At 39.6% G+C, this 27,234-nt stretch overlaps 1 protein-coding gene across 1 annotated transcript; it reads right to left on the bottom strand.

The window, feature by feature from the left end:
- Nucleotides 1-395: 395 nt before the first annotated feature.
- Nucleotides 396-26,330, bottom strand: LOC120802843 (platelet-derived growth factor receptor beta-like). The gene is made up of 28 exons (XM_040151013.1): nucleotides 26,219-26,330; nucleotides 25,107-25,231; nucleotides 21,861-21,929; nucleotides 21,671-21,765; nucleotides 21,387-21,582; nucleotides 21,035-21,295; nucleotides 20,329-20,459; nucleotides 20,141-20,222; nucleotides 19,843-19,917; nucleotides 18,347-18,530; nucleotides 18,156-18,271; nucleotides 16,321-16,432; nucleotides 16,134-16,236; nucleotides 15,901-16,009; nucleotides 12,913-13,007; nucleotides 12,553-12,685; nucleotides 7,641-7,745; nucleotides 6,760-6,864; nucleotides 5,652-5,754; nucleotides 5,443-5,564; nucleotides 4,283-4,398; nucleotides 3,980-4,102; nucleotides 3,773-3,884; nucleotides 3,265-3,364; nucleotides 3,070-3,175; nucleotides 2,465-2,582; nucleotides 2,225-2,363; nucleotides 396-1,205 (listed from the first exon to the last, which is right to left on the bottom strand). The coding sequence occupies exons 3-28, from the start codon at nucleotides 21,916-21,918 to the stop codon at nucleotides 1,052-1,054; spliced, it is 3,153 nt and encodes a 1,050-aa protein (XP_040006947.1). The 5' UTR covers nucleotides 21,919-21,929; nucleotides 25,107-25,231; nucleotides 26,219-26,330; the 3' UTR covers nucleotides 396-1,051.
- Between the last annotated feature and the right edge of the window lie 904 nt (nucleotides 26,331-27,234).

Here is a 27,234-nt window from a genome sequence, read left to right as displayed (position 1 = left end):
TTAAGCATTTAATATAATTTAGGCTCAGGTTTTTAAGTTAAGAACCAAAGATTATTAGATAGCAGATTATTAATGCTAGTAAATCATTTAATAATGGTGTATTAGACATCAGTGATTGATTAGTGGTAATCAATATAGTTAGAAATATAGATAATCCATTAATCAATACTCATTGATTCATCTCTTTCTAATAATCCATTATGTCAGAAGTTATTAATGTTAATAAGCGGATAATAAATGATTTTGGTTAAACAGTCCGATCAGTCAAAGGGTTTTCATAACTTGGAAAATGCTGTATGTTTCTTTCTGACATTATGTTTCATGATAAGCAATTATTAAAGAAAACAAAACATCTTTAGATTTTAATAATTAAGAGTTTTAACATGCTACTTTATCAGGACTGTGTATGTGTAATAAATCATAATAATAAAGTCATTATTTACAGTCTATAAACCCTCTATAAAGTTCAAATTCACTGATGAAAACCTTTAAACTTACTGGGCTGCAGTTTGATTTAAAACATCTGAAACAAACTCAGATTAACTGCTGGACTTTGTTTATTAATATATTTTAATAGCGAGCTTTAGTTCTGAATCAGAACATTTTGTGTAAAAAAAAATCTAAAAGTAATTTCAATAAACACAAAGCAGAAAACACAGATATACACAAACACTTCAGGTTAATTCAGAGTTATACAGAGGATAAATGAAGGATTATAAAGTTGTAAATCTGATCCAGGACCTGCTGTACAGTCAACCGTTTCATAATATAGATACTTTCATTTAAACAGGAATAACATCTGTTTCCTGTTTGTGGAGTCGAACGTAGTTTTAACAAGGCTAAAGCATGTTTCTTCTGGCAGCCTTACAGTCAGTACTGAGGGGAAAATAAGCCATGGTTACCTGTACATGAAGTGATGATGTTTTTATGAATGAATGGGTCAACAGACGCAGGCATTATATGAACCCTCTGCTCCGTCTGTCAGGAAGAATTTGGCAGGACTAGTGGGTTGATGAAAAGATCTGCTCTGTCTGTCATGTATCTGGAACCTTCACAGGCAGCTCTCCTCCTCTTCCTCACGACTGCAGGCTGAAGCAGGTGGTTCCACTGCTTTCTGTTTACCCTCCGATGATGCCACTTCCTGTTGTCCTGGTGCATCCTGAGAGGTGGAGTCGGGGGTAAGATCTGAGAGGTGAGGGTGTGGGCTGCAGAGGAAACAGACCATCATCACTATCATCATCACCATCTCAGCTTCATCACTATCATCATCCCCATGATCATCATCATCACCACCATCACCACTATCATCCTTATCATCACCATCTTCATCATGATCGTCACCATCATCACCATCATCTTTGTTATCACTGATGTAATCTCTTAAATGGTGAGTTCAGTAAGGTGCTGATTTCAAGCTCTAACTGCTCAGTAGAGCCTGTCAGACACAGGTCAGTTGTTCAACATGATGAAATTATGTCCAGCTGTTTGGAGGTGAACGTGCACTGTGGTGTCTCAGATGCATCAGTGGTTTCCTTTATACTTGTACATTATGTTTACACTTGTTTGTGCTGTCAGGAGTTATACCAACCAATCCGCACACTTGACACACAGGTTCAGACATTTTGGAAAGTTCGTGGGGGTTTTATATTGTTGGATAGCAGCAGAAAACCTCTCCCCCCACACCTTTCCGAAGTCAGATGGGCGAGGGACTGCGTCAACTATTTTCTGTAAATTTCTGAAACCAACAATTTGATGGTCACACTCACTTCACGCTGTGATTGGTCGGATGTGTGCAGGTGACATGACTGACATGACATGAGCCAGTGTTTTGACTTTTCTTTTTCTTCAATTATTACTCAATTTATATATTACCCACTCTCGTTTTCATTTGTTGCCGATTTTCGTTCTGCACCTGAATCCAACTCGATGTGCACACTCCTCACCGTTTTTACTTCACATTAAAAGCCTGTCAGGAAAGTAAAGGTTTATGCAGCAGGAAGACATTTAATTTGAAGGGACACTTCCATTGTCAGTAGTGACCAAATAGTAGAAACAGCTGAAATTAATGAGTCAGAAAATTATTTCTGAGAAGATGAAATAAAGATTAAAAACAGGGAAGATTAATAAAGTCCTGTCTGTGATATAAACATTTTTCTAAATACAGAGCTGCTTCTCTCCGCCGGTCAGCCCAATAAAAGATTTAGTGTCAGAGCGATACTCGTACCTGACTGCGTCCAGCACAGTGCCGCTGCTCGATTCTATGGTGACATCAGCGATGGGGATGATGTAAGTACCATGGGAGGGGCCTGCCTCATCTGGCTCCGCCTCCGACAGGTGAATATTCCCCTGAGGGGCGGAGCTTCCTGTAAAGGAAAAGAGTGCAGGGTTTGAGTTTAGCATCCTTGGTATCAACCACAGAGATCGTGTTGTTTTGTTGTGTTAACTTGCGCGTTTTGTGTGTTACCGTGTGTGTCTGTCTGTCCCTCTGTCTGATGCAATGCAGCTCTGGATAAACTCAGTCTGGATCGAACAACAGCTGGATTTTCACCTTTCAGGAAGTTGTCTGTCAGCTGGAGGTAACGCTGATGCACAACAATAACAACAGCAACAACATTTACTGACCCTGAAACAGACTGTATTACCTGTATCTGTAAAAGAAACAGGGGAGCGAGCAGGACAAAAACATCAGACTGAAGAGGAATTAATTATCCTCCATCACCAAAACTGAAACAAATTCATGAGTTCAACTGGAAAAGATGAAGTTTACTGAAAAGAAAAAGGTGAAAATTTACAGTTGAAGGATTTGAAATGGTTGAAACACTGAAAGGAGGTGCAGTGCACCGAAAGTGCATTCAGTTTAAAAGACTATTCATATTAAACAGTCTGAGAAGAGAAAATGCAGCACAGATTATTTTGTATTAAGAAAATAGATACATAGATACAATAGTTGAGGATACACTAATGAGATTTTCTGTTCTGCATTTTGTATTATGAGTTTTAGACAGTTTCAATCTGTGTCTCTCTCACAGAGATTTAAAGTCAGATTAAAGGTAATAAAGTTGTTTGTACCTTGTTGTAGTCGTCTGTCAACAAGCTTCCTACAGAGGTGACCAGCGAGGAGAAAGAAGGTCTGGACTGAGGTTTCTCCTCCCAGCACTGTTTCATAAGCTCAAAGCTACAGACAGCAAACAGACAGATGTGTTGTTTGTTATACATGTTGTTGGCATGTTGAGCCATACATGTGTGTTGAGGTGTCTCTCATACATGTCATGTGGAGCGTGTTCAGGTCGGGTCATCCTGTATCCTCTCTTCAGAGCAGAGTAAAAGTCCTGGGTCATGGGGAGGTCGGGGTACGGGCTTCCACCTGGGACAAAATACACACAAATACTGCAGCGATGTAGATGCAGACTGGGCAAACTGGTGTGTGTTGATGTAGACTGGTGTTTCCAACCCTTTTGGCTCGGCACCTCTCATCTCAGGTTGTATTTGTTTATCAGTTGAGACCAGTTCAACCAGAGAGAGAGTGTTTTCTTTGTTTTATTGAAATACACCTCGGGGGAAATATCAAGTAATTTACACAAAGCGTGACCGGAACGTTATTTGGAGTATCAAATATCTGTTTTGCTTTGCTTTTCCTCTTAATTGCCTGGTGACTTCTAGTCGGGGTCCTGGGCCCCTGATCAGGAACCCCTGATTTATACTGGACAGTTAATGTAGATTCAGAGTAGTTTCGACTGGTGTGTGTAGATATATACTGGTCAGACTGGTTTACCCAGAGAGAATATCTCCCACAGTAAGATTCCGTATGACCAGACGTCGCTCTGAGAGTTGTAAATGTTCTGGAAGATACTCTCTGGAGACAGCCACTTGACCGGCAGGAAGCTCTGAACAACAACACAAAGAAACAGCTGCTGATGAACACCGTGAGCTTGTGTTAATCATTCATGGTTAATAAAGTGAATTAAACTCGTTGACTGACGTTTTCCCTGGTGATGTAGTCCTGATCTTTCATCAGGTCTCGGGCCAAACCAAAGTCACAGATCTTGACCAGCTTCCCCTCACAGACCAGGACGTTCCTCGCTGCCAGGTCTCTGTTGACACACTGAAGGACACCAAAGGACATCTGAACATGTGATCCAAAATGTCAGCACACAACACAACATGTCAACATAAAACAGCATGGTAACATACAACACAACATGTCGACACAGCATAACATAGTAAAAGGCAATACAAAGTTTATATATCAGTTACTTTATCAGTGGGTTCAATGGGATCGTACATTTCTGGAGGAGAAGAAGTCCATGGCCTGAGAGATCTGGTAGGAGAAGCTTAGGAGGTCATTGAGGCTGAGGAGCGGAGAGTCACTTAAGAGGAGAGGGGATGCCTCCTGCTGGTCTGAAGGAGACACACAGGATGAGTCAGATCACTGAATCTGCTTATCAATACTCATTATCAGTACTGTTTGATTTAATCAAACATCGATCATTGAAAATCAATACTGCAAGGAAAGAGAGGAGAGGGATGCAGAACTCTAATTTAAAATGTCACGATTAAGAGAAAAGACGACAAAAATGTGACTACTTTTCATTTTGAAAAACTTATCATAATATTCATAAAAGTGTATGTTAAATGAAAACTGTGACTGTATCTTATTTATCTTATAGTAAAATAATATATTCTTACTTCTACAGTAAACTGAATGTCATGGTGATCACTTATAATGTTTTAATAAAGAGTCAGTTTTGACCTTGTTTTATGATAAATTTCAAACAAAGTTACAGCTGAGATCTCAACTCATAATTTGAAGTTAGACATTTTCCAAACTCAGAATTAAGAAATACAAAATAAATATCTACTTTCTAAGTAATAATAATTTCAGATTTATGACATAATAATCATGAGACTGTACTGCCCGTCATGATTTTAATTTAAGTCATTATAAAATCATTAAGCTAACACTGTATGACTATAAGAAATACCAAGAAACCATTTATTTATCAACTCCCAATAATGAAAGTTAGTGATAATATTGGCTACATTATCATGACTTACTCACCTGAAGTCATATTTATATCATATATTAATCTTTTTTTCATTAACACTGTGTGTAATAAACTCTGACTTCAGCTGAAACCTTTTCAGTCAATGCTTTCATCTGTTTTTGACATGTACTTATTATTTTGTTGTTGTTTTATTTATAATTTTATTACTGTTTATTATTTTGTGACTTAAAGGCATAAACTAAGATCAACCCAAATTAGTTTTTTTTTTTTTTCCTGGCAGAAATGAGCTTCCATAACATGTTGACATTATTCAGTTTAAATGAACACATTAAACATATGGCTGTATACACATGATGCAGATGAAGTACATGTATACAGTCCACTATGTGCATAACAGACAGAAGACAGGTGGAGCATGTCGTCATTTTTCCGTCACCTGGTGGTGTGTATGGTGTCTCATACACCGTGGCTTCGGTGATGGCATAGTTGAGCTTCTGCATGGCGACATACTGAGCGCTCTCCTCTTTATTCATGTCCATATAACCTCCATCACTGTCACTGCAGGGCAAGAGACACTAACACTTAACATAAACAGAGAAAGAGAGAGGTTTGATTCATATCTTTTGTGTGTATTTGTGTGTTGACCTTTTGGTGTGTGTGTCACTCTGTAGGAAGGTGTGTTTGTTCCTCTGCAGGTAGTTCACCAGGTCTCCATGACGACAGAACTCAGTGATCAGATAGACAGGGCCTGGACAGACAGACAGATAACAGACAGATAGCAGAAAAGTTTAAAGACAGACAGGGACAAACAGAGTTTACAGACAGACAGGGACAAACAGACAGACAACAGACAGATAGACAGGTTACAGACAGTCAGGTAAAATGCCCTATACATTCAGTGAGCTTCACAGCTATAAAATCAGCTACAAAATCCATCATGTGACCTGTCATCATCTCATCCTGAGCTGTTCCCGTGAGATTCAATGAATAATGTGATCAGTTGATCCAGACTTGGATTTCTACAAGTGGAGAATCAGTTAATCGTGTAATCTGTACACTCGGTTTGAGGTCAGTTGTGTATTGACGTACATCATCACGTCGCCATGACAACAGCCTTGGACATAAATATCTTTTGGTGTAAATAGGACAGTAACTGTAAGACTTTCAAAGTCTTTCAGTCAGCACTTGACTGAAACTGGCACCAATGATGTTGTGAGTTAAAGAATAAAAATTCTTCTATAATTCTTAAAGGCTAAGGCAATAAACATGTCCCCTGCCTGTCTGGTCACCTCACAAACTGGTCTGATCTGAATCAACCAGAGCTAAACATCATAAAAGGCTTTTATTCGGAAACAACAAAGTGTGAGCAAAGGGCAGCAGCAGGATTTTTATCTGACATCATAAATCAGAGATACAGAGTGGGATGGTTAGATGAAAGTTTATTTAGGATTAAGTCAGGATTAGTTTAGAATTAAATCAGGATCAAGTCAGGGTTAGTTTAGAGATTAGATTAGGATTACACTTGGATTAGTTTAGGATTAAATTAGAATTGGTTTTTTTTTATTAGTGTAAAATTATTTAGGCTTAGTTTATAAATTGTACGGTCTAGACCTGCTTTATATGAAAAGGGCCCTGAGATAACTTCTGTTATGATTTGACGCTATATAAATTAAATTGAATTGAATTGAGTTTAGGATTAAATCAGGATAATTTTAGAGTTAAATCAGGATTAAATCAGGATTACAGAGTGTACCTCCTCTCGTGCAGGCTCCCAGCAGGTTGACGACATTCAGGTGAGGACCAAGATGAACCAAAACCTTCAACTCTGACATCAAAGACTGAACTGCAACGCTGCTCGCTGAACATACACAGAGAAACATACAAAACATTGTGTTTTTCTTGATATCTGGCCTGAAATCCAACTTTCACTAATCAGTCAGACAGGTTCACTGTACGTAAGATGCTGCCTTTGTCCTGGAGGGAGATCTTTTGACTGACTTTTACAACATCAGTTACTTTGTTGTGATGTCTGGAGAAGTCAGTTGAAAAAACTGAAAAACTGACTGGATGGTTCTCTTCAGTGCTCAATATTCAGCATCTCACATTTAAACAGTGGAGAGTAAATCTCCAACATGGGGGTAGTCTTTGTACCGACAGCTTCCATCAGGTAAGGAAGTCCTGCTCAGAGACGACAGACTCTGCCAGACAAAACAGCTGATCATCTTTCAAGGGAGAGAATTCATCAGCTTTCTCAAACACTGAAATTAAAAACTCCTTAACAAGAAGAAAACCAGAAGTAGATTAGTTGATGCAATTAATGATGCAGTCATGTAAATAAAACATAATAAAAATATATAAATCACTGTCAGACAGGGATGGTTTGAAAAAAACACTAGGGGGAAATATAATTGGAAAACTTAATTAAGTTTGTGATTCAAAAACTCTGACAGGTTATAACTTGTCCCAAACTACAGTAAGTGTCAGTGTGGTAAGTACAGACAGATTGCAGATGTTTCCAGCTGGAAATCTGATTTAACAAAGTAAGACAACTGACAGACCAACAGACTGACAGACAGTTACAGAAAGACAGTCAGAGACTTAGGGACAGGCAGTTACAGACAGACAGGTACATACGTTTGACCATCTTCACAGCTGCTTTAGTTGTAGAATGAGAGTGAATCAGACCAGAGATATTCGCCTCGACGACACGACCAAATGCACCTGAACCCAGCACCTGACCTGGAGACAGAGAGACAGACAAGGAGGGGGATGAGACAGCTGCTGACAGACTGAGCAGATTTAAATGTGTTGCTGTTTTAGTAACACTGAAAGTTTGATGCTTTTATCATTGTAACATCTCGCAGCTAACAAAACCAAACGTCACTGAGCGATTTAATTTTGAAAGAGCAAAGTCTTGTACAACATAACATCATGAATCACACTGTTAGTTATAAAAAAGAAAAAAACAGAGCGAGATAGAGGCATTAGGATTAAATTTGGATTAACTCAGGGCTCATTTAAAATTAGTTGTTAATTTGGGATTAAATTAGAATTATTAGAATTATAGAAAACTCAATTAGGATTAAATCAGGATTAGTTTAATTAACACGGTAATTCAAGGTGCTTTACATAAAACATAAAACATGAAAGGCATCAACACAAAATGTAAAAACAACACAAGACAATACAAAAAAACATTAAGATATATATTAGAAACAGTTCAATAGAAAATAAAAAATAAAAGAAAACTACACGAGTAAAAGTTGCAGTGCAATGTAAGAAATTAGTAATTATTGGATTAAATAAAAGCCGGTGGCAAATAGAAAAGTTTCAGAATTGATTTATAAAACTGGGTATTGTACCAGACATACAGTTCTGTAGGAGTTTTTTCCAGATATGTGGAAAATAAAAACTGAATGCTGCTTCTTCATGTTTAGTTTTGACACTGGGGAAAGAAAGCAGACCTATTCCAGATAACCTGAGGGATATGGATGGTTCACAACATAGCAGCAGATCAGAAATGTATTTTGGCCTTGAACCATTCGGTGCTTTATAAACCAACAGCAGTATTTTGAAATCAATTCTTTGACATAGAGGAAGCCAGTGTATATGTCTGAGAACTGGAGTGATATGATCCACTTTCTTGGTCTTAGTGAGGACCATTACAGTAGTTGAGTTGACTGAAGATAGATGCATGGACAAGTTTTTTCCAAATCCTACGGAGACATAAATCTTTTAATCTTTGATATATTCTTAAGGTGATTGTAGGCTGACTTTGTAATATTCTTGATGTGGCTGTCAAAATTCAGGTCTGAGTCCATGACAACACCAAGATTTCTGGCTTGGTTTGTGGTTTTCAACGTTATCAATTGAAGCCGAGCACTGACTTTTAATCGTTCTTTGTTGTCTCCAAAAACAATTACTTCAGTTTTATCTTTGTTTAACTAAAGAAAATTCTGGCAAATCCAATTGTTGATTTGTTCAACGCACTTACTCAGAGCTTGTATGGTATCATTGTCCCCTGGTGAATTGGTTTTGTAAATGAGTGTCATCTGCTGTGTGTCATCAACTATGATAACATATTTTGTTGTTTTCCATAATCTGAGCTAGTGGGAGCATGTAGATGTTGAACAGAAGAGGGCCCAGAATGGCGCCTTGGGGAACTCTTCATGTCATTTTTGTCAGCTCAGATATATAATTACCTATAGACACAAAGTAGTCCCTGTCCGTTAAGTAGGATTCAAACCAGTTTAGTACTGTGCCAGAAAGTCCCACCCAGTTTTCCGGTCGGTCTACTAAAATGCTGTGGTTGACTGTTTCGAATGCAGCACTGAGATCCAGTAATACTGAGACTGAAATTCTGCCACTATCTGTGTTTAAGTGGATGTCGGTGACCTTCACAAGACCAGTCTCTGTAGTAGTCTGGAAGACATCAATACAATTGTTTAGGGCCAAGAAGTTGTTCAACTGTTGAAAAATAGTTTGTTCAATGATTTTACTTAAAAACGGGAGATTTGATATGGGCCTATAATTGTTCATTAGTGATGTGTCTAGACTGTTCTTTTTTAAGAGTGTATTGATGGCAGCTTTCAGGGCCTGTGGGAACACACACTGAGAGAAGAGAAGAAAACAAAAATCCTGGATCAAAATCTTTTGCAGTCAATGACTGAATGAAGTCTGGAACCCATGGACATCACCAAATGCTGAGTTCCTTTCCTTGAGATTCTTTGCCAGGCCTTTACTGCAGCCGCCTTCATTTGCTGCTTGTTTGTTGGTCTTTCTGCCTCAGTTTTGTCTTCAGTAAGTGAAAAGAATGCTCAGTTTGGTTGAAATCAGGTGACTGACTTGACTTTCGAACAATATTTCATTTCTAGGCCTCGCAAAGCTCCTGGGTTGCTTCCGCAGTATGTTTTGGATCATTATCTGTCTGTACTGTGAAGCACCATCCTATCAGTTTTGCAGCATTTGGCTGAATCTCAGCAGATAGTATAGCCGTATACACTTCAGAATTCACCCTGCTACTTCTATCAGCAGTCACATAATCAATAAACACCAGTGACCCAGTTCCATTGGCAGCCATACATGCCCATGCCATAATACCATCTTTACCATGTTTCACAGATGATGTGGTGGCTTTCAATCATGAGCCGTTCCTTTCCCTTCTACATACTCTTTTCTACCTATCATTCTGGTACAAGTTAATCCTGGTTTGGGCAGGCTTTTCTAGAAATTTTCTGGCAGAGTCTAATCTGTCCTTTCCATTCTTGAATCTTACCAGTGGTTTGCACCTTGTAGTAAATCCTCTGTACTTAAATTCATTAAGGTGTCTTGTTATTGTCGACTTTAACAATGATAGGCCTACCTCCTTGAGACTGTTCTTGACCGGGCTAGATGTTGGGAAGGGTTTTTCTCCATCAAGGAAAGAATTCTGTGATCATCCACTTTAGTTGTCTTCCATGGTCTTCCAGACGTTTTGGTGTTGCTGAGCTCACCAGTGTATTCCTTCTTTTTAAGAATGTACCAAATTGTTGGTTTGGCCACTCCTAAATTTCTGCCATCTATCTGATAGATTTGTTTTGTTTTTTCAGCCTAATTATGGCCTCCTTCACTTGCATCAACACTTCTTTGGACCGTTTGTTGAAAGTTCCCATGAAAAGATTGCTTGGACCAATCAATCTCTCTTTATTAACTGGCTATCTACCACAGTCCTGTAAGTAGCTGTAATTAAACCTATTCTTAAAAAGCTTACTCTTGATCCAGGTGTTTTAGCCAACTATAGACCCTTATCTAACCTTCCTTTTCTCTCTAGGAGCCTTGAGAAAGCTGTTGCCAATCAGTTGTTTGACTTTCTACATAATAATAATTTATTTGAGGATTTTCAGTCCGGATTTAGAGTAGCACAGAGACAACTCTGGTGAACGTTACAAATGATCTTCTAATTGCATGGGACAAAGGACTAGTCTCTGTATTGTCTTGTTAGATCTTAGTGCTGCATTTGACACTACTGACCATTACAACCTATTACAGAGACCGTAACATTTAATTGGCATTAAAGGAACCGCTCCAAGCTGGTTTAAGTCCTGTTTATCAGATCGATTTCAGTTTATAGACATTAACCATAATTCCCCCATATACAAAAATTCATGGAGTTCCACAAGGTTTTGTGCTTGGACCAGTTCCATTCACCTTATATATGCTTCCTTTAGGCAATATTATTAGGAAACTCTCCATGAACTACCATTGTTATGCAGATGATACCCAACTGTACTTGTCAATGAAGCCTGATGAAACCAATCAGGTGGCTGAACTTCAAGCCTGCTTTAAGGACATAAAGACCTGGATGACCAGCAATTTTCTCCTATTTGCCCCAAACACCCCAGAAAGACATTATCTAATGTTACATGGCACTGCCCCGGCTTCCATCACCACCATTAGGAATCTCTGAGTTTCTCTTTGATCAGGATATGTCCTTAAACTCCCACATAAAACAAACTTAAAGGACTGCCTATATTCACCTAAATAACATTGTAAAAATCAGGCAAATCCGGTCTCAAAAAGATGCAGAAAAAAAGTAGTCCATGCTTTTGTTACTTCTAGGATGGATTATTGTAATTCCTTATCAGGATGTCCCAACAAGTCTCTAAATACTCTCCAGCTGATCCAGAATGCTGCAGCACAAATACTGACAGGAACTAGGAAAACAAATCACATTTTCCCTGTGTTAGCATTATTGCATTGGCTCCCTTTATTTAATTTAAAATCCTCCTCCTCACCTACAAAGCCCTTAATAGTCAGGCACCATCATATCTTAAGGAGCTGATAATACCCTATTAACCCACTCGAACAGAATGCAGGCTGGCTTGTGGTTCCTAGGGTCTCCGAAAAGTGGAATGGGAGGCAGAGCCGTCATTTATCAGGGTCCCCTATTGTGGAACCTTCTCCCAGTTTGGGTAGACGCCCACCCCACGTTTAAGAGTAGGCTTAAAACCTTCCTTTTTGATAAGGCTCATAGTTAGGTCTGGCTTAGGCTTGTCTGAACCAACCCCTAGTTATGCTGCTACAGGCCTGCCAGAGGATTTCCCATGATACACCGAGGTCCTCTCTCCTCCTCTGCCTCTCCATGTGTACATATTCATATCCAATCAATGTTCGTTACTAACTTGGCTTCTTCTCTCTCGCATAGTTTTGTGCTTTCTCGTCTCTCTCCTTTCTCTCTCCTTTCTCCTCCTGTTGCTTTCTGCAGGTATTTCTGCTATTGTTATTATTATTATTATTGTTATTATTATTATCATAATTATTGTAAAATTTAGTCTGATTAATATTATTAGTTTTATTATTATCCCTATTATTATAATTGTTATTTTATAATAATAGGGCTTATAATTATAATAATACTGTAAAGAGTATGGTCTAGACCTGCTCTATATGAAAAGTTACCTGAGATAACTTCTGTTATGATTTGCCACTATGTAAATAAAATTGAATTGAATAGAATACTATATAGTCTTGTGGTGTTATCTAGTATTATGTTGTCTCATGGTATTACCTAGTACTACGTTGTCTCGTGGTATTTCCCAGGTGGAGTTGTAGGGCAGGTGGGCAGGGTTGAGGTAGGTGTACTGCTGTCCATCAGCACTCACAGACTCGATCACCTTCCAACGAAATTCATAACGAGGTTTCTAACGAAGAGAAAGAGACAATGAGAACTCAGGTCACAAAATAAAAGAATTAAAATGTTTAAATGTTTTCAGTTCTCTATTACAGTCAGAATCTCAGTTGTCATGGCAAACAGAAAATACTGCTGCTTCATGTCACAAGAGTGAGAAACATATATAAAACCGTTACTGCAGTTGTACTACTCTACTACTAAACTGCAGTTAATAGTGTTATTGTTCTGAATACTGACTTTTCTCCAAAGTAGGATGAGGATGATGAGGAAGAAGACGGTGATGATGACCAGAACCAAAACTGCCGCTAATACTACAACCTGAGACAGGAGAGCTGGAGACAGGCGGAGAGAGAGACAAGCATAGAGAGAGAGACACAGGCAGAGAGAGGATTGAGAGAGAGACGGAGATAGAGAGAGACAGAGAGAAAGAGATTATTTGTTTTTGCTTTCATACAGTAAAAAAAGAGTCATGATGTATAAAAGTGTTAGTTAATATCAAATTCAAAGAGGCTTTATTGATTGGACCTTAGTCAAATACAGCATTGTTCCCATCCACCAAACTGAAAGGAATAACCCAGGGCAGGGATTCAGGAGGAATGCTGATTTGGTACAAGGCAAACTGCGTAAACTCAATAGATTCAATCAAAAATGGCGAATTTTCAATTTGGTTCAAAATAAAATAAGTTGTCGCCACAGATAAAGACATATTCAAGTGTAAAGCATACTGTACTGTATACTGTTGCCCCATCAGAAATCCCTTATTATAAAGAAAATAATCTCTCCATTCTTGAAGATGAGCTCGATCACCACCAGGCCCAGGAAAGTGTACTGATTTGTGGGGGCCTTAATGCCAGGACAGTAATAGAACCAGATTATATTAACCCACAGGGAGACAAACATATATTTTGCCAAAACAGTAGTCCCTTCCCTTCACATCCCCACAGGAACAACTTTGACAAAACTGCCAACAAAAATGGACTTAGACTTCTACAGCTAAATCAGCTATGTGAAACATTGGGTCTGTACATATTAACGGTCGGCTTCAAGGGGAATCTTTTGGTTACTAAAGCTCTCCTCTTGGCAACACCACAGTAGAATATTGCATTACAGACCTAGACTCCTTTTGTCTGAGAGCATTCACATATAGCCCCCTAACACCCTTATCTGATCATAGTAAAGTTGCACTCTACTTTAGACAGACAATAACAGACCTTTATGCAGCAGAACCCAATAAACTGAACTATATTAAAACAGCATTATAGATGGACAAACAACGTCAAGGAGGACCACCAGAAACCAATCAAACATCAAACAATTCAATCTCAATTAGACCGTTTTCTTTCCAACTCATATCCCCTCAGTAAGAATCGCCTGAATCAGCCCTAATTTGACAATGTAGCAGATTTATTCAATCTGAAAAAGCCTCAGCATCACAGGTCAAAAAAGTTTGGCAAATGAAAAGACATCAAAAGTCACTACTTTCAGTTCATCTTATATTTTTTTAGCAAAAGGGTATAATTGAGATTGGAGAGCTCTGACAGCCTAGGAGAACTGTTAATGCCTAAATATATTATGTTTCCAAATTGAAGTGGGAGGGGGTAATCTTGGGCAGCGGAATCCCAAGCATCTTCAGACAGTGGTAGTATAGTTGATTTGTTCCACTTTATTGTGTAGTGTGAGATCGTGGAGAATTTGTTAATGATGTTGACAGTTTCCCTTAGTGATACATAAGGGTTCTGTAAGTATAATAATAAATCATCTGCATAAAGACTCATTTTATATTGTGTATTGGCATCCTGAAGTCCTTCAATTTTATTGTTTTGTCGTATTGCTGCTGCAAGTGGTTTGATAAAGATGGCAAATGGGCATCCTTGTATGGCTCCCTGATGAAGCGTGAAGCTTGGTGAGGTGACACCATTTGTGAGTACTGTGGCCCTAGGTGAAGTGTACAGTTTTCTCATCCAATGGATGAACAACTCTCTACATCCAAACTGGCACAGGGTACCGAATAGAAAAGTACAGTTTACTTTATCAAATGCTTTTTTGTCATCTAATGATAAAAGTATGATTTTTTTTTTTTTTTTTTTTGTGATACATTGATTACGTTAAGAAGTATATGGATGTAATCTGAAGCATTTCTGTTTTTGATTAATCCTGTCTGGTCAGGTTGGGTTGGTGCAATGGTGACTGTCTCTGTTCTGGTTGCTAGGGTTTTGTTAAAAATATTTAGGTCGGTGTTGATTAGTGAGAGAGGATGTACCTGGAAGGGAGGGTTGGGTCTTCGATTTTAATAGAAGTGTCATGACAGCAGTATTCACGAGCATGGGTATGGTGACTTTAATTTCTGAGGTTATGCTGTAAAATAATGATGATAAAATATCCCGGAAGTGACAACAGAATTCAAACGGAAGTCCATCTTTTCCAGGTGATTTATTATTTGCCATATTATTCAGGGCTTGGACTTCTTCAGCGGTTAGGGGTGCTTCTAAAATGTTTGCTTGCTCTCTAGGTAGTATTGGCAAGTCTAAGTTGTTTAGAAAGGCATCTATTTCTGATTGGTTGAGTTCGTGATCCAAGGAGTATAGGTTGCTGTGAAAAATTTTAAAGGCATTAGTCATATCCTGTGGATTGTGGTCAATAGTACCGTAGAACTAAATATGGGTGGGATACGTGCTGCTCTTTTTTTTGCATTGTAGCAGATTTGGCAGATATTTACTTGCTTTTTACTGTATTGAAAATTTTCAATTTTGAGATGCTGGATAAGGAACTGTGTTTTTTTTTTGTGTATGATACTTTTAAGTGGGGTTTCAAATTGACATTTTGTATATCATTTTTTTTGTTCACTGGGGTTATTGGTATATCAGCTTGGTAAAAGTTTAATCCTTTACTCTAAGGTATTTTCCAGTTCCTTGGATCTGTTCTTTTTGCTGAAAGTGCTCAAATTTTGTGATGATAGGTCAGCGTCGCTTGTCTGATTATTTGGCGAGGCGGTGAACTTTATGGATTATGATATTTTTGACGGTGTGGGATAGCTTCTTTCTTTGGTTTGCTTTTTTTAGTGACAGAATGCTTTTTTTCTTTGTATGATTTAACAGGGATTTGACACTGACACAGACAGTGTTATTATACTATGGTACTACAGTAGTACTGCAGTATCATTATATACAGGTGGCTAGTACTCAGAGGTCAGTAATACTACAGTAGTACTGCAGTATCAGCACGTACAGGTGGACAGTACTCGGAGGTCTCTGGCTCGTCGTCCTGCAGAGTTTTTGGCTTCACAGCGAACAGCTGACAGAGAGCTAAGAGCCTGTAAAGTCAACAGGCTGCGTACCTACACAGGTGAGACACACACACAGACATACATATACACAGAGCTGTCAGTCATTTTCACATCATTACAATTTATTATCTCTCCTCCCCTCTGATGATGTCCCTATGATGACATCATTGGTTACCTGGGTTACTCCTCTTTCCTCCACCTCAGTGATGTTGTCCTGCAGAGACACGCCCTCCGAGGCTGCTGATAGGCTCCTCCATCTGCCTGTCAGATTACTGCACCTGGAAGAGACACTGTTCCTATGGCAACATATGTGTGCGTGTGTGTGTATTTACATTTGTGCCTTTATCTGTGTGTGTTTTTACCTGTGTGTGCTGTGACAGGTGTACCAAGTGACAGAGGGGGGTGGAGCTCCTTCGCTGACACACAGCACCGCCTTACTGCCGACCTCCGACAGAGATGTGATCCTGGGGGGAGCTGCAAACACACACACACACACACCCACACACCCACACACACACACACACACACACAAACACACGCATGTGTGTGGGGTTTAAAGGATCATGAAGGACAAGACGCACATACATGTGCTGTGATTATTTACTAAAAGTCCCATGTGTGTATGTACGTGCGTCTGTGTGCGATTAGTACAACTCAGCCTTGCAGATGCATGTGTGTGCACAAAGTGTGACTCTTAATGGTCAGCCTTCATCTAGACTATCCAATCAAGAAGAACCAAGAAAACCCGCTGTTTATCTAAATGTGGACACATTAACAGCCTATTATGAGTCATTATTGTTCTTCATCTGTTTTCATCATTTATGTAGCTTTATTTTAATTTCTGTGTATGCATGATGTTTGTAGTTCCTGTTTCTGCTTGTGGAGGTTTTTATCGATCTCAGTCTTTTGCTTGAGGGAAGAAGTTCAAAGAGTTTGTGTCCAAGGAAGGATGGGTTGGAGATGATCTAGCCTGCACGCTGCTTGGCCCTGGTGGAGTGCAGTTTATCAATGGGGGAAAGTTTGCATAAGATGATCTTCTTGGCTGAGCGGATGTGATGATGGACTCAATGATAGCAGTATGGAACTGGATCAACATTGCCAGTGTTAACTCTTGTTCAGCTGCCTCTTCTGTTAGGCCCTCTTGGTTATGGAGCTTCTGTTGATGTCCCATTGGAGATCCTTGGAGATAATGGTGCCAGGGATCTTAAATGACTGCAGCTGTGGTGCTGTTGATAGTGAGTGTAAAAATAGGGGTTACGGGTCCAAATTACAGTCTCAGATTAATAGATTATGCTGGAACACTGCTGGGAAAAATTGTAAAGAGCACCCCCCGTCCCCAGGGGAACTGCAGCTACATACTACCACCTACTGACAGAAAAGAGCATAAAAGGACATGAAATGGACAACCTGATCAATTGGCTACTATTGTGTTGGTCCCAAATTAGCGTTTGTTCTCCTTTTAAGACAAACAGAAAATAACTTATTTGTATATGTATTATTTTACTCATAAAATCCCTTTGTTCTTGTGTTCATGACATAAGCTTATGATACAGTAGGCTAGTATATCTGGTGCCTGTGTTTCAAACTAACTACTTACTGCAGGCATGCTGCAACAACAAATTGATGCTTAAAATATAAATAAACAAAATTGGCACAGAGAGAAACATTTAATATGGTTAATGCAGGAAAGTCAGTAAATCAGTCTGCATTGATCTATGAATGAATTTGGCTGATTCTTCCAGTATCTACTGTCTGATACTATATGAAAAGCTTCTCCTTCAGTTCATTCAATCCCCTGCAGCATCTGAAGGCAGCAGGACTGTTATGTTGTTCAATCCGCAGCCTCTGAAAGTGGCATGTCAGAGCGCAGTGCCGTTATGCACAGCCGTTCACCATGTTTACTTTTATTAAATCACCTGAAAATGAAAGTTTAGATGAACCCTGATTGTTAAGAGTCACATGTGCGTGTGGACGTGCAGTTGCAGGGTGATCACTCAGACGTATGTACACACGCATACCTCTGTGTTAGCATTGCTGAGTTGTACTGATCACTAATCACTAATCATGTGGGACTTTTAGTGAATAGTCAAATTGTATATACATGTATCTTGTCCTTCATAACCCTTTTCACCCCCCATAAACACACACACGTGCAGGTAAATACAAACACAGGTAAACACACAAAACACACTCTGACCTTTGACCTCTAGGTTGAAGATGACCTCGTCAACGTCGTCTTCATTGGAAACGGTTGCTGTGTAACTTCCTGTCTGATCCATCTGGACTCGAACCAGTGTCAGTGTGCTCACATACCTGCAAATGAATCAATCAATCAGTGCAAACTGTACTTGTCCTTTGTAGTAGTACCTACCTTGACCTCTGACCTACCTGCTACCTGTCAGATGTGTGGTGGTAATAGAGGTAGTTTCCGTGGCAACAGTCTGGTTGTCTTTGGTCCAGAGGATGGTGGGGGCGGGGTGGGCGTCGACTTCCACACTGAACTCCACTGTGTGGTGGAGGAGAGACGACACGTTGGTCTCACCTGAGGGCCACAGGTAGACGTACCCTCGATCTGCAGAGAGAGACACTTTACCTGATAGTTTACCAGTGTGTGTTTGCGTGTGAATGATTACCTGTGACTGTTTACCTGTGAGTGTTTACTTGTATGTTTACCTGTTTGTGTGTGTGTTTACCTGTATGTGTGTTTACCTGTGTGTGCTTACCAGAGGACTGGGGCCTATACTACAAAGCAAGTTTAACATACCCAGGATATCTTTTCGTTATCTGGCTTCACTGAGCCTAACAACCGTATTCACGCTAAGCGGTCACATGACCGTGCTCAAAAACTTGGTAAATCAAACCAGGTTTTCTCGAGTGTGTTCACCTGAAAGCGGCGGTGTTTGCAGCACATGACCAATCACAGACATGGACAAGTCTACTGGCAGCAGAGCGGCATATTTTACAGACAAAGAGTAAGCAATCATATTAGACAAATACAACGAAGTTAAACACATAATCCAGGCTAAAAGCAACAACTGCAGCTGCCAAATTTAGGAAGAATAGCTGGCAAAAAAATCCGTACTGTGTGAATGTGTAAGTTAATAAGCGCATAATATCACTGCCCATCATGAGGACACAAGCAGATCTGACTATAATTACATGTGTGTATTCCATTAAATTAATGGATTACCTAGATGTATTCTTATGAGGTGTATGACAATTTTAGGCTCATTCTTTCAGCTGCAACCATGACAGGTCTCTTACTGGGGCAAGAATCTTCAGAGACCGGCAAACTGCTTTGGCTTGGCCTGACAATTTTTTTTATGAGCAACCCTAATTACTGCAGAGGGCCAGCTTCTCAGCAGGACCGTACTCCTGTGCAGGACGCCCCCTCCTGTCTTCATTTCATTTTCCTTCCTGTTGGCTGCAAGCAACATCAGAGCCATTTCATTGTGCTTTTGTTTACCAATTTTATCCTACAACATAGAATGACTGAAGCACTGAAACCTTGTACTATAAGATATTATATTATAAGATATGAAAGTAAGCCTACTTACCACTTTGAGTTATGTTTTTATATTATTTTTTATTTGCTGTCAATTCCATTTTTAAAATATGCTGCTCAGCTGCCAGTAGACATGTCCATGTTTGTGATTGGTCATATGCTGCAAATACCACCAATTTTATGTGAACATGGGAAAACCTGGGTTGACACACCGAGTTGATAACCACCGCCGTGTGACTGCTTAGCATGATTGCAGTTGTCAGACTTAGTGAAGCCAGACAACGAAAAGATGTCTTGGGTATATTGAACTTGCTTTGTAGTAAAGGCCCCAGTATGTGTGTTTACCTGTGTGTTTTAGTGCATGTGTGTGTGCACTGACCCAGTACTGTCACTGTGATGTTTTTCGTCACAGTTTTTCCCTGCATCGTCTCCTCTACTGCACACACATACACACCTACAGGAAGCACATAACACACACACACAACCTCATCAAATCACCACAGTAACCCCGATACGAAACAAGCAAACCCTGACTAAACGTTACCATAGCAACTGATAACTGTCACTACTTAGTTTGCTTTTTACTAAAGAGGTGCTGATTAGAACACACAATCATTAGACTTTTGTTCCCTCAATGCAGAACTTCAGGCGGCAGCAGACTTCATCCTGTGACCTACCAGAATCTGCCACCGTTGCCCTGGAGATGTTAATGAGGGACCGGATCCGATTTGGAAGAAAGTCTGTCAGCGGCTCGACTTCCTGAACCAACACAAGAGAAATGTTTCAGATTAGCAAATTTAATAAGAGCCCATAAAGGAAAGCAGTTTGACTACACGATAGTTCAGACAAACAGGTAGACAGGTACCTGTCTGCGGGGGAAGTCCCAGGAGAAGAAGACCATCTCAGTGTCTTTGACAGTGCAGTTTACAGTGAGAACCTCCCCCTGTTTCAACACACTGCGGGACACCGTCAGATCAACCTCCATCACCGTAGGAACTGAGAGACAGACAGGCAGAGAGACAGACAGGTACAGAGGGACACAGACAGGTAAAATGGTCAGACAATAATGTAATCTATTTAATTTGTTATATTTTCATAAAACTCTTTAATGCTAATCTGAGTTAGTCTAAATTCTAATCTAATCCAATACTAATCTCAAAATCTAATTTGTATAACCTAATCACCCGCTAATCACTAATCTAATCTAATTCTTGTTTTAGAATAATAAAACCTAGTTTTATATAGTAGTTCTACTATTACTTTCTCTACTCTGATCTAATCCTAATCTATTCTGATATAACCTGTCTCTAATTTGATCTAAATAATCAAATCTAATTTTTAAATCGAATCGAATCGAATCCAACTCTAATGTAATCAAACCAATCCAGTGTAAACCAATACTAATATAATGACATCCAATCTAATCTAATCCTAATCCAAGTGACAATTATCTAATCAAATCTAATCTCTACTCCCAATATTTAGTAGAGAGTGAACTCCTAAAAATCCAAATTAGACTAACTCAATCCAACCTAGCCCTTATAGATTCAAATTTTATCTAATTAACTCACCTAAAATGCTGAAGACGTAGTAAACCTTGGACTCCCTCTCCTCGTCTCCGTGGGTGGCCAAGCACACGTATGACGTGTCATTCAGACGACCTGTGAAGCCGCGGCCTGGCTCATATGTCGTCCCAGTAACCGGCATCCTGCCGGGACGTTCATACAGTGAGACATTGAGCCGTGGGTCGGACACCACGCAGGGGATGGTATCTTCCTCTGCCTCCTTCATCACCACAGCTGGCCCCAATGGGACGAACCATTCATCTGGACCTGAGTACGAGGTGGGGGAGGTGTACGTATCAGGACAAACAGGTCTCACAGCTAGGCCAGATATGAATCAATAAATAATGAATATTTTCACCTTGTCCAGGTATGAAGATGTCAATCTCTCTGCTCTGAAAGGCTGAAGCTTCCTCACAGGTGTATCTCCCCGAATTCCTCCAGGTGACATTAAAGAGCTGCAGGACGCTGCTGGACCCACGATTCTCCACAACAACCCTATCTATCTCAGAGCCCTGAGGTAACCGCCATGTCACTTGACTCCACCCCCAACACACCTGAGGAGACAGACAGATACGTGACTCCACCCTGAACACACCTGAGGAGATAGACAGATATCTGAGTACATCTGCAGGTGTTACTGACCACAGTGAAGTTCGAGTTTGAGTTCAGGATAACTTCAGAGGCTGACGGCAGCAGCTCCAGACAGATGCCCCCTTCGGGACGAACCAGGAACACACCTGCATGTAGACATACAGTACATACAGACAGGTAAATAGACAGACAGGTATGAGTCCACCCGTAAACTCTTACTGATGTTTTGTTTGTTACCTACCTAACAGAAAGTGAAGCAGGTTCAGACTTCCTGTTTGCCCTCTGATGGACGCCATCATGGCCGTTGACCCTGACCATTAACAACACAGATAACAGTCTAACTCACTGTTTCTGTCTGTAAAACAGTGGTGGAAAGTAACTAAGTATATTTAATCAAGTATTGTACAATTTTTAGGTACTTGTACTTTACTCGAGTATTTCGATTTTATTTTACTGTGTACTTTTACTCTACAACCTCTCAATATTAGACCAGAACTACAGCTATTGATTAATTTTGAGTTGAGTGAGATTATGAATAGAAATATAATCCAGAAATAAATCCTGATGTATTATTACAGATTAAACCAACCAGCAGTAATAAAGTCATTAAAACTGACAGGGTTAATGCATCAATAATTATAACACAATAATGCAATATAATAAGTACTTTTACTTTTGGTACTTTAAGGATATTCTGACAATAATACTTTTGTACCTTTATTCAGGTAAACTTTTTAATGCAGGACTTTAACTTGTACCAAAGGACACTGTGCTATTAGTACTTTTACTGCAGTAAAAGCTGTGAGTACTTGTTGCAGCTCTGCACTGAAGTCTGAGTCAGTTAAACAGAAACAGTCAACGTCTGTTAAATCATTTAAGTCGTTTCTGAACTTTGATGGTTCAAACAGATCTGAAAACACATTCCTCTGAGAGAGAAAGAGAGAAAGAGTGTGTGTGCTTTCAAAGGGGGAATAGGGGATTTTTTTCCCCTTCATGTTTTAGAGAAAAAGAAGTTCGAGTCCAGTCATCCAATCAGAATGTGTCCCCGGGGATCTTGGCCGTGTGCGCGGGAGGAATGTGAGTTGACCACCAAAGGAGAAAAATAAACAGTGAAGTATTTCCTGTTGGAAGCAGCGAGGAGTATTGTCACAGCCAATCACTGCTCAGCACAGCTCTACTGTTAAATCTGCTCCGAGGTCAGTCAGTCCTGCAGGACACAATGATGTAACTGATAATGTCAATGATCTGCAGTCATGTTGTGATGTATTTGCTGACATCACAGGATGGTCAACTGTTCACAGACCCATTGCCCCCCCCTTTCACGCTCCCCTCAAGCTCCCGAAATTGATTTAAGTAAGAAAAGAGACCTATTAACAATCAGTGTGTTCCCTGTGATGTGTGGTACAATATGTGAAAGCGTCCCCCGTCTATACTGTAGTAATCTGTAGTCAACTGTCTGTCATGTAGTAATCTGTCTGTATCATAGAAATCTTTCTGTGGTTAACTATCTGTCTGTAGTAATCTAATTGTACTGTAGTAACCTGTGTGTCGTAATCTGTCTGTATTGTAGTAATCTGTCGGTACTGTAATAAACTGTCTGTAGTAATATGTCTGACCTGTAGTAATCTGTCTGTGGTGATCTGCCTGTATCATAGAAATCTTTCTGTGGTTACCTGTCAGTACTGTAGAAATCTGTCTGTACTGTAGTAATGTCTGTACTGTAGTAATCTTTCTATATTAATTTATCTGTACTGTAGTAATTTGTCTGTAGTGTGGTAACCTTGACATCTGTCCGTGTGCTGCAAATGTCACATCGAAGAGACAGGCAGATAGACAGAGTCGGGACGTGCTGACCTGAGGAGCCAGCGTGCTGAAGCTGCTGCTGCTTAAGAGACCTGACATGTGGACACAGGACGTCTGTTTCTCCTGATGTGGTGACAGAGGTCAAACCACAGCACCACGTCAGCGTGCTTCATGTACAGACTTTTCATACTTGAGCCGTAAGGAAGACGCTGTGAACAGCCAATGAGAGCTCAGCAAACAGAATCATGGAAATCACACTTTCTCTCTTCATTCTGGATGTAAGAGACCAACTGTACTTAGTCTGTGTGTAAGTATGTGTGTTTGTGTTTTTGTGTGTGTGTGTGTATGTGTGTGTGTGTGTGTGTGTGTGTGTGTGTGTGTGTGTGTGTGTGTGTGTGTGTGTGTGTGTGTGTGTGAGATCTTGACAGTACACTAATACACTTCTTCAGTTTTATCCTCAAATGTAAAAAGTTGTTGCTTTTTTTTTTAATGAAGATTTTATTCTTTTGTCTCCACTTCCACGTTTTTGTAAAGTCTTCAGGAGATTTATAGTCTCTTTCTTACAAACATCTGATTGGTTTTTACTAATTAGTCCTCTGCTAAGATTATGGAACAAAATCTCACTTGTTTGTTTTGTTGATACTGTGCTCAGGGTATTAGACAGGGTGACGAAAAAGACTGAGGAAAAAATACTGAAGAACTAAAGAGGACTTCATTGGAGTCATTTTTTAACATGCTAGTAAGGTGTATACTTTGTCTTTTCAGAGGATTTTTGTTTGTAGTTGTTTTGAGTTTTTGTTTCTCCTTTCTTGCTTTCTCTTTTGGCAATCTGACATAAGTTTTTTGAGGACACGATTACCTGCAGCTTCTCTTTGAATCCTCAGAACCAGCATCAGTCAAGGATAGACTGGGACTAAGATCAGTCCTGGAGTTTCACCCAGGGGTGCAGCCAAATGCGACAACACATGAATGCAATGTAGCAGGGTGTTCTCAATAGCCTAATTTCACATCAGATTACTATACAAGCCAGGGTAGTACTATCACAGATGTAGTAGTATCACAAACACTATTGATGTCAGTTTGATGCTACGTTTCATATGGATTAAATGTCTCTTTGTTTTTATACACAGCTGCTTTGTTTCATCCTCATCCTGAATAAACACCTGAATAAATTAAGTCTTCTGAAACAAGTTAACACCAGCACTGTCTCATCTATTCATCACAGTAATGTTGAATATGATATCCTACACACTGGCTTCATATGAAACTTTATGATGCAGTTGTGGTTTATAAACTTAGCATCTGATACATGGTGAATGATAAATGAGTTCACCTGAACATGTTTCCACTTTGAGTTACTTGAATTTCCCTACGCACCATCTGCCTTGTTACTCTGGGGAATATCTCAGGCTCTCTGCCAACCACTCCACACCTTCACAATCATTACATTACTTAACTAAATAGTGTGAACACCGTGTTTGTTATTTCTGCAAAACAGGTTCAATAATATTTAATAATAATAAAAAAGGAAATGTAACAACCATCAATGTGACATTGTGTCAAGGCTTGTAAGGTCTGAGTGTAATTACCTTTACCTGAACAGTGGCATGATGAAATATTTGTTTGTTTAGCCAAAATGAAGCTTATAATGTCACAACAAACAGCAGCTCTGATACACACTCACCTGATCAAAAGGTGTCTCACCTGTCCGTCACTCCTCCATGGCGAAGGTTGTTTTCTGTCTCCTGATCGGTTCCGATCAGGTGATTGCCAGCTGTCAATCACAGGCTGATGTCAGTGACCTTTGACCTTAAGATAGAGACAAACACAAACATAAGGTTTTTAGTAAAAAACACTGAAAGTGAAGGTTCTCATGAGCAAAGTCCTGTGTTTGATAGAAGTGAGGTTATAAGTCAAGCTGTCAGCAGGATAATGTATCAACTGTTCCCTGTGATTTTATCACCACAAGTAATGTAATGAAAATTTTAACATATCTTGGTTTGCTTGGGCAAAACAATAGAAAAATCACAGTTTTTTAATTCTGAGCCTAGTGCTCAATGTCCATGAATGAATTTTTAAACTAGGTTTTGCTGACTCATTATAAACAATGTATATGTGATCTTCTAAACAGATACACGAGGGAAAGACAAATTTACTGTCCCAACCACGGTTTACTTTCAGAAAACCTTTACATCCCACTGAACGAGTCAGATTCAGGAAAACACTTTTCAGCCCATTGATGGAAATTTGATGTGCAGAGCATTTTTCATCATCAGACTGTATTTTTTTTATGTATTTACATCTTTAAATGTATTCAACCTATGTATGAAAAAACATTTCTAAACAGAAGACATTTATCCGACAGCTGCAGTTACTTTACAGAGTCGAAACCCGACCAGCTGATAAAATAGGATGCTTTTATTAGAGATGAAATAGACAAATGTATAATAAGTATCAGCTCCACTTGGAGCAGCTCCCGGTAAAAAGCTGCTGAAGCATCCATGACTCAGAATCAGTGATGTGATAAGGACTGACGATGAGAATCATTCTGTATTACCAGTATTTGTACTTTCGATACTTCACGTGAATGTCACTGATTATACTTCTACCAAAGTTACATTCTGAATGCAGTGATGCAGTACTCCAAACAGAGTACTTGTACACAGTGGTACTAATAGTTTTACTGCAGTAAATGATGTGAAGTCTCCAAAACAAGTCGAATCAGCAGAATCTCATCAGACACTGACTGAAATAAGGAATAGGTGAAAAAAGAAAAGATTTTTAGTTTGTTCAGACCTTCTGATGCTGCTCTCCCTCTTCTTCTTGTGTTTTTCTCTGCTTTCTTTCACTCCTCTTCTCCTCCTCAGTCTGAATTCATTCCACACAAACGACGAATGGAAACCACCAGACGGACTCACAGTGGGAGAGAGAGAGAGAAAGCGAGAGACATAGACTCACAGTAGAGAGAGGGAGAAGGCGAGTCTGCAGCACTGAGGGAAGAAAAAGGGTGAGAGACATTAACTTGCAGTGGGGAGAGAGAGAGAGCCAACGTCTGTTTTCAATCTGCCCCCCCCTCCTCTGACAGGAAGTGAACTGAGTCCAACACATGCACGCTAAACACTAACACACACACACACACACACACACACACACACACACACACACACACACACTGAAGAGGTCTTTTTGTGAGTTTTCCACTCGTTTTTGCTGTCAAGTGTGTTTCTGTGATTTAATGTGTGTTACTTTGTGTGTGTTTTGCAGTGATGCTGATTAAATAAAGTGGAGTTAGTGAGTGTGTGTGTGTGTGTGTGCGTGCGTGTGTGTGCCTGTGTGTGTGTGTGTGTGTGTGTGTGTGTGTGTGTGTGTGTGTGTGTGTGTGTGTGTGTGTGTGCCTGTGTATATGTGTGTGTGAGAGACAGAGAGGTAGGGAGACAGTATCAGCAGACAGATTGATCGACCAGTAATAAATCAGTTAAAGATCAAAATAGCAGCAGTTTCACTCTGAAGCTTTGAGACTAAAACTGACTCCACTTTAAACAGCTTAAATGATCAAGTTTTTTGGATATTTTCTTGGACAGAGCTGCATTTATATTTTACTAATATTTTTCTCATACTTCACTACTTTACTATTTTTTGTTTGTAGCTGGGTGTGAACTGGACTGATACACTTCAGACACAATGTACAAGTGTGTGATCCAGGGATCCTTTTTTATAAAGTTTGATTACAGCAGTGTACTCTGACCGACCGTAACACCAGCAGTCAGTCAGCAGGTGGCGCCAGTCAAACATCAACATTAAAGCTTCAGTCC

This window comes from Xiphias gladius, chromosome 17, assembly GCF_016859285.1.
Source record: "Xiphias gladius isolate SHS-SW01 ecotype Sanya breed wild chromosome 17, ASM1685928v1, whole genome shotgun sequence".
NCBI lineage: Eukaryota > Metazoa > Chordata > Actinopteri > Istiophoriformes > Xiphiidae > Xiphias > Xiphias gladius.
This window is presented reverse-complemented; position numbering and strand designations above follow the sequence as displayed.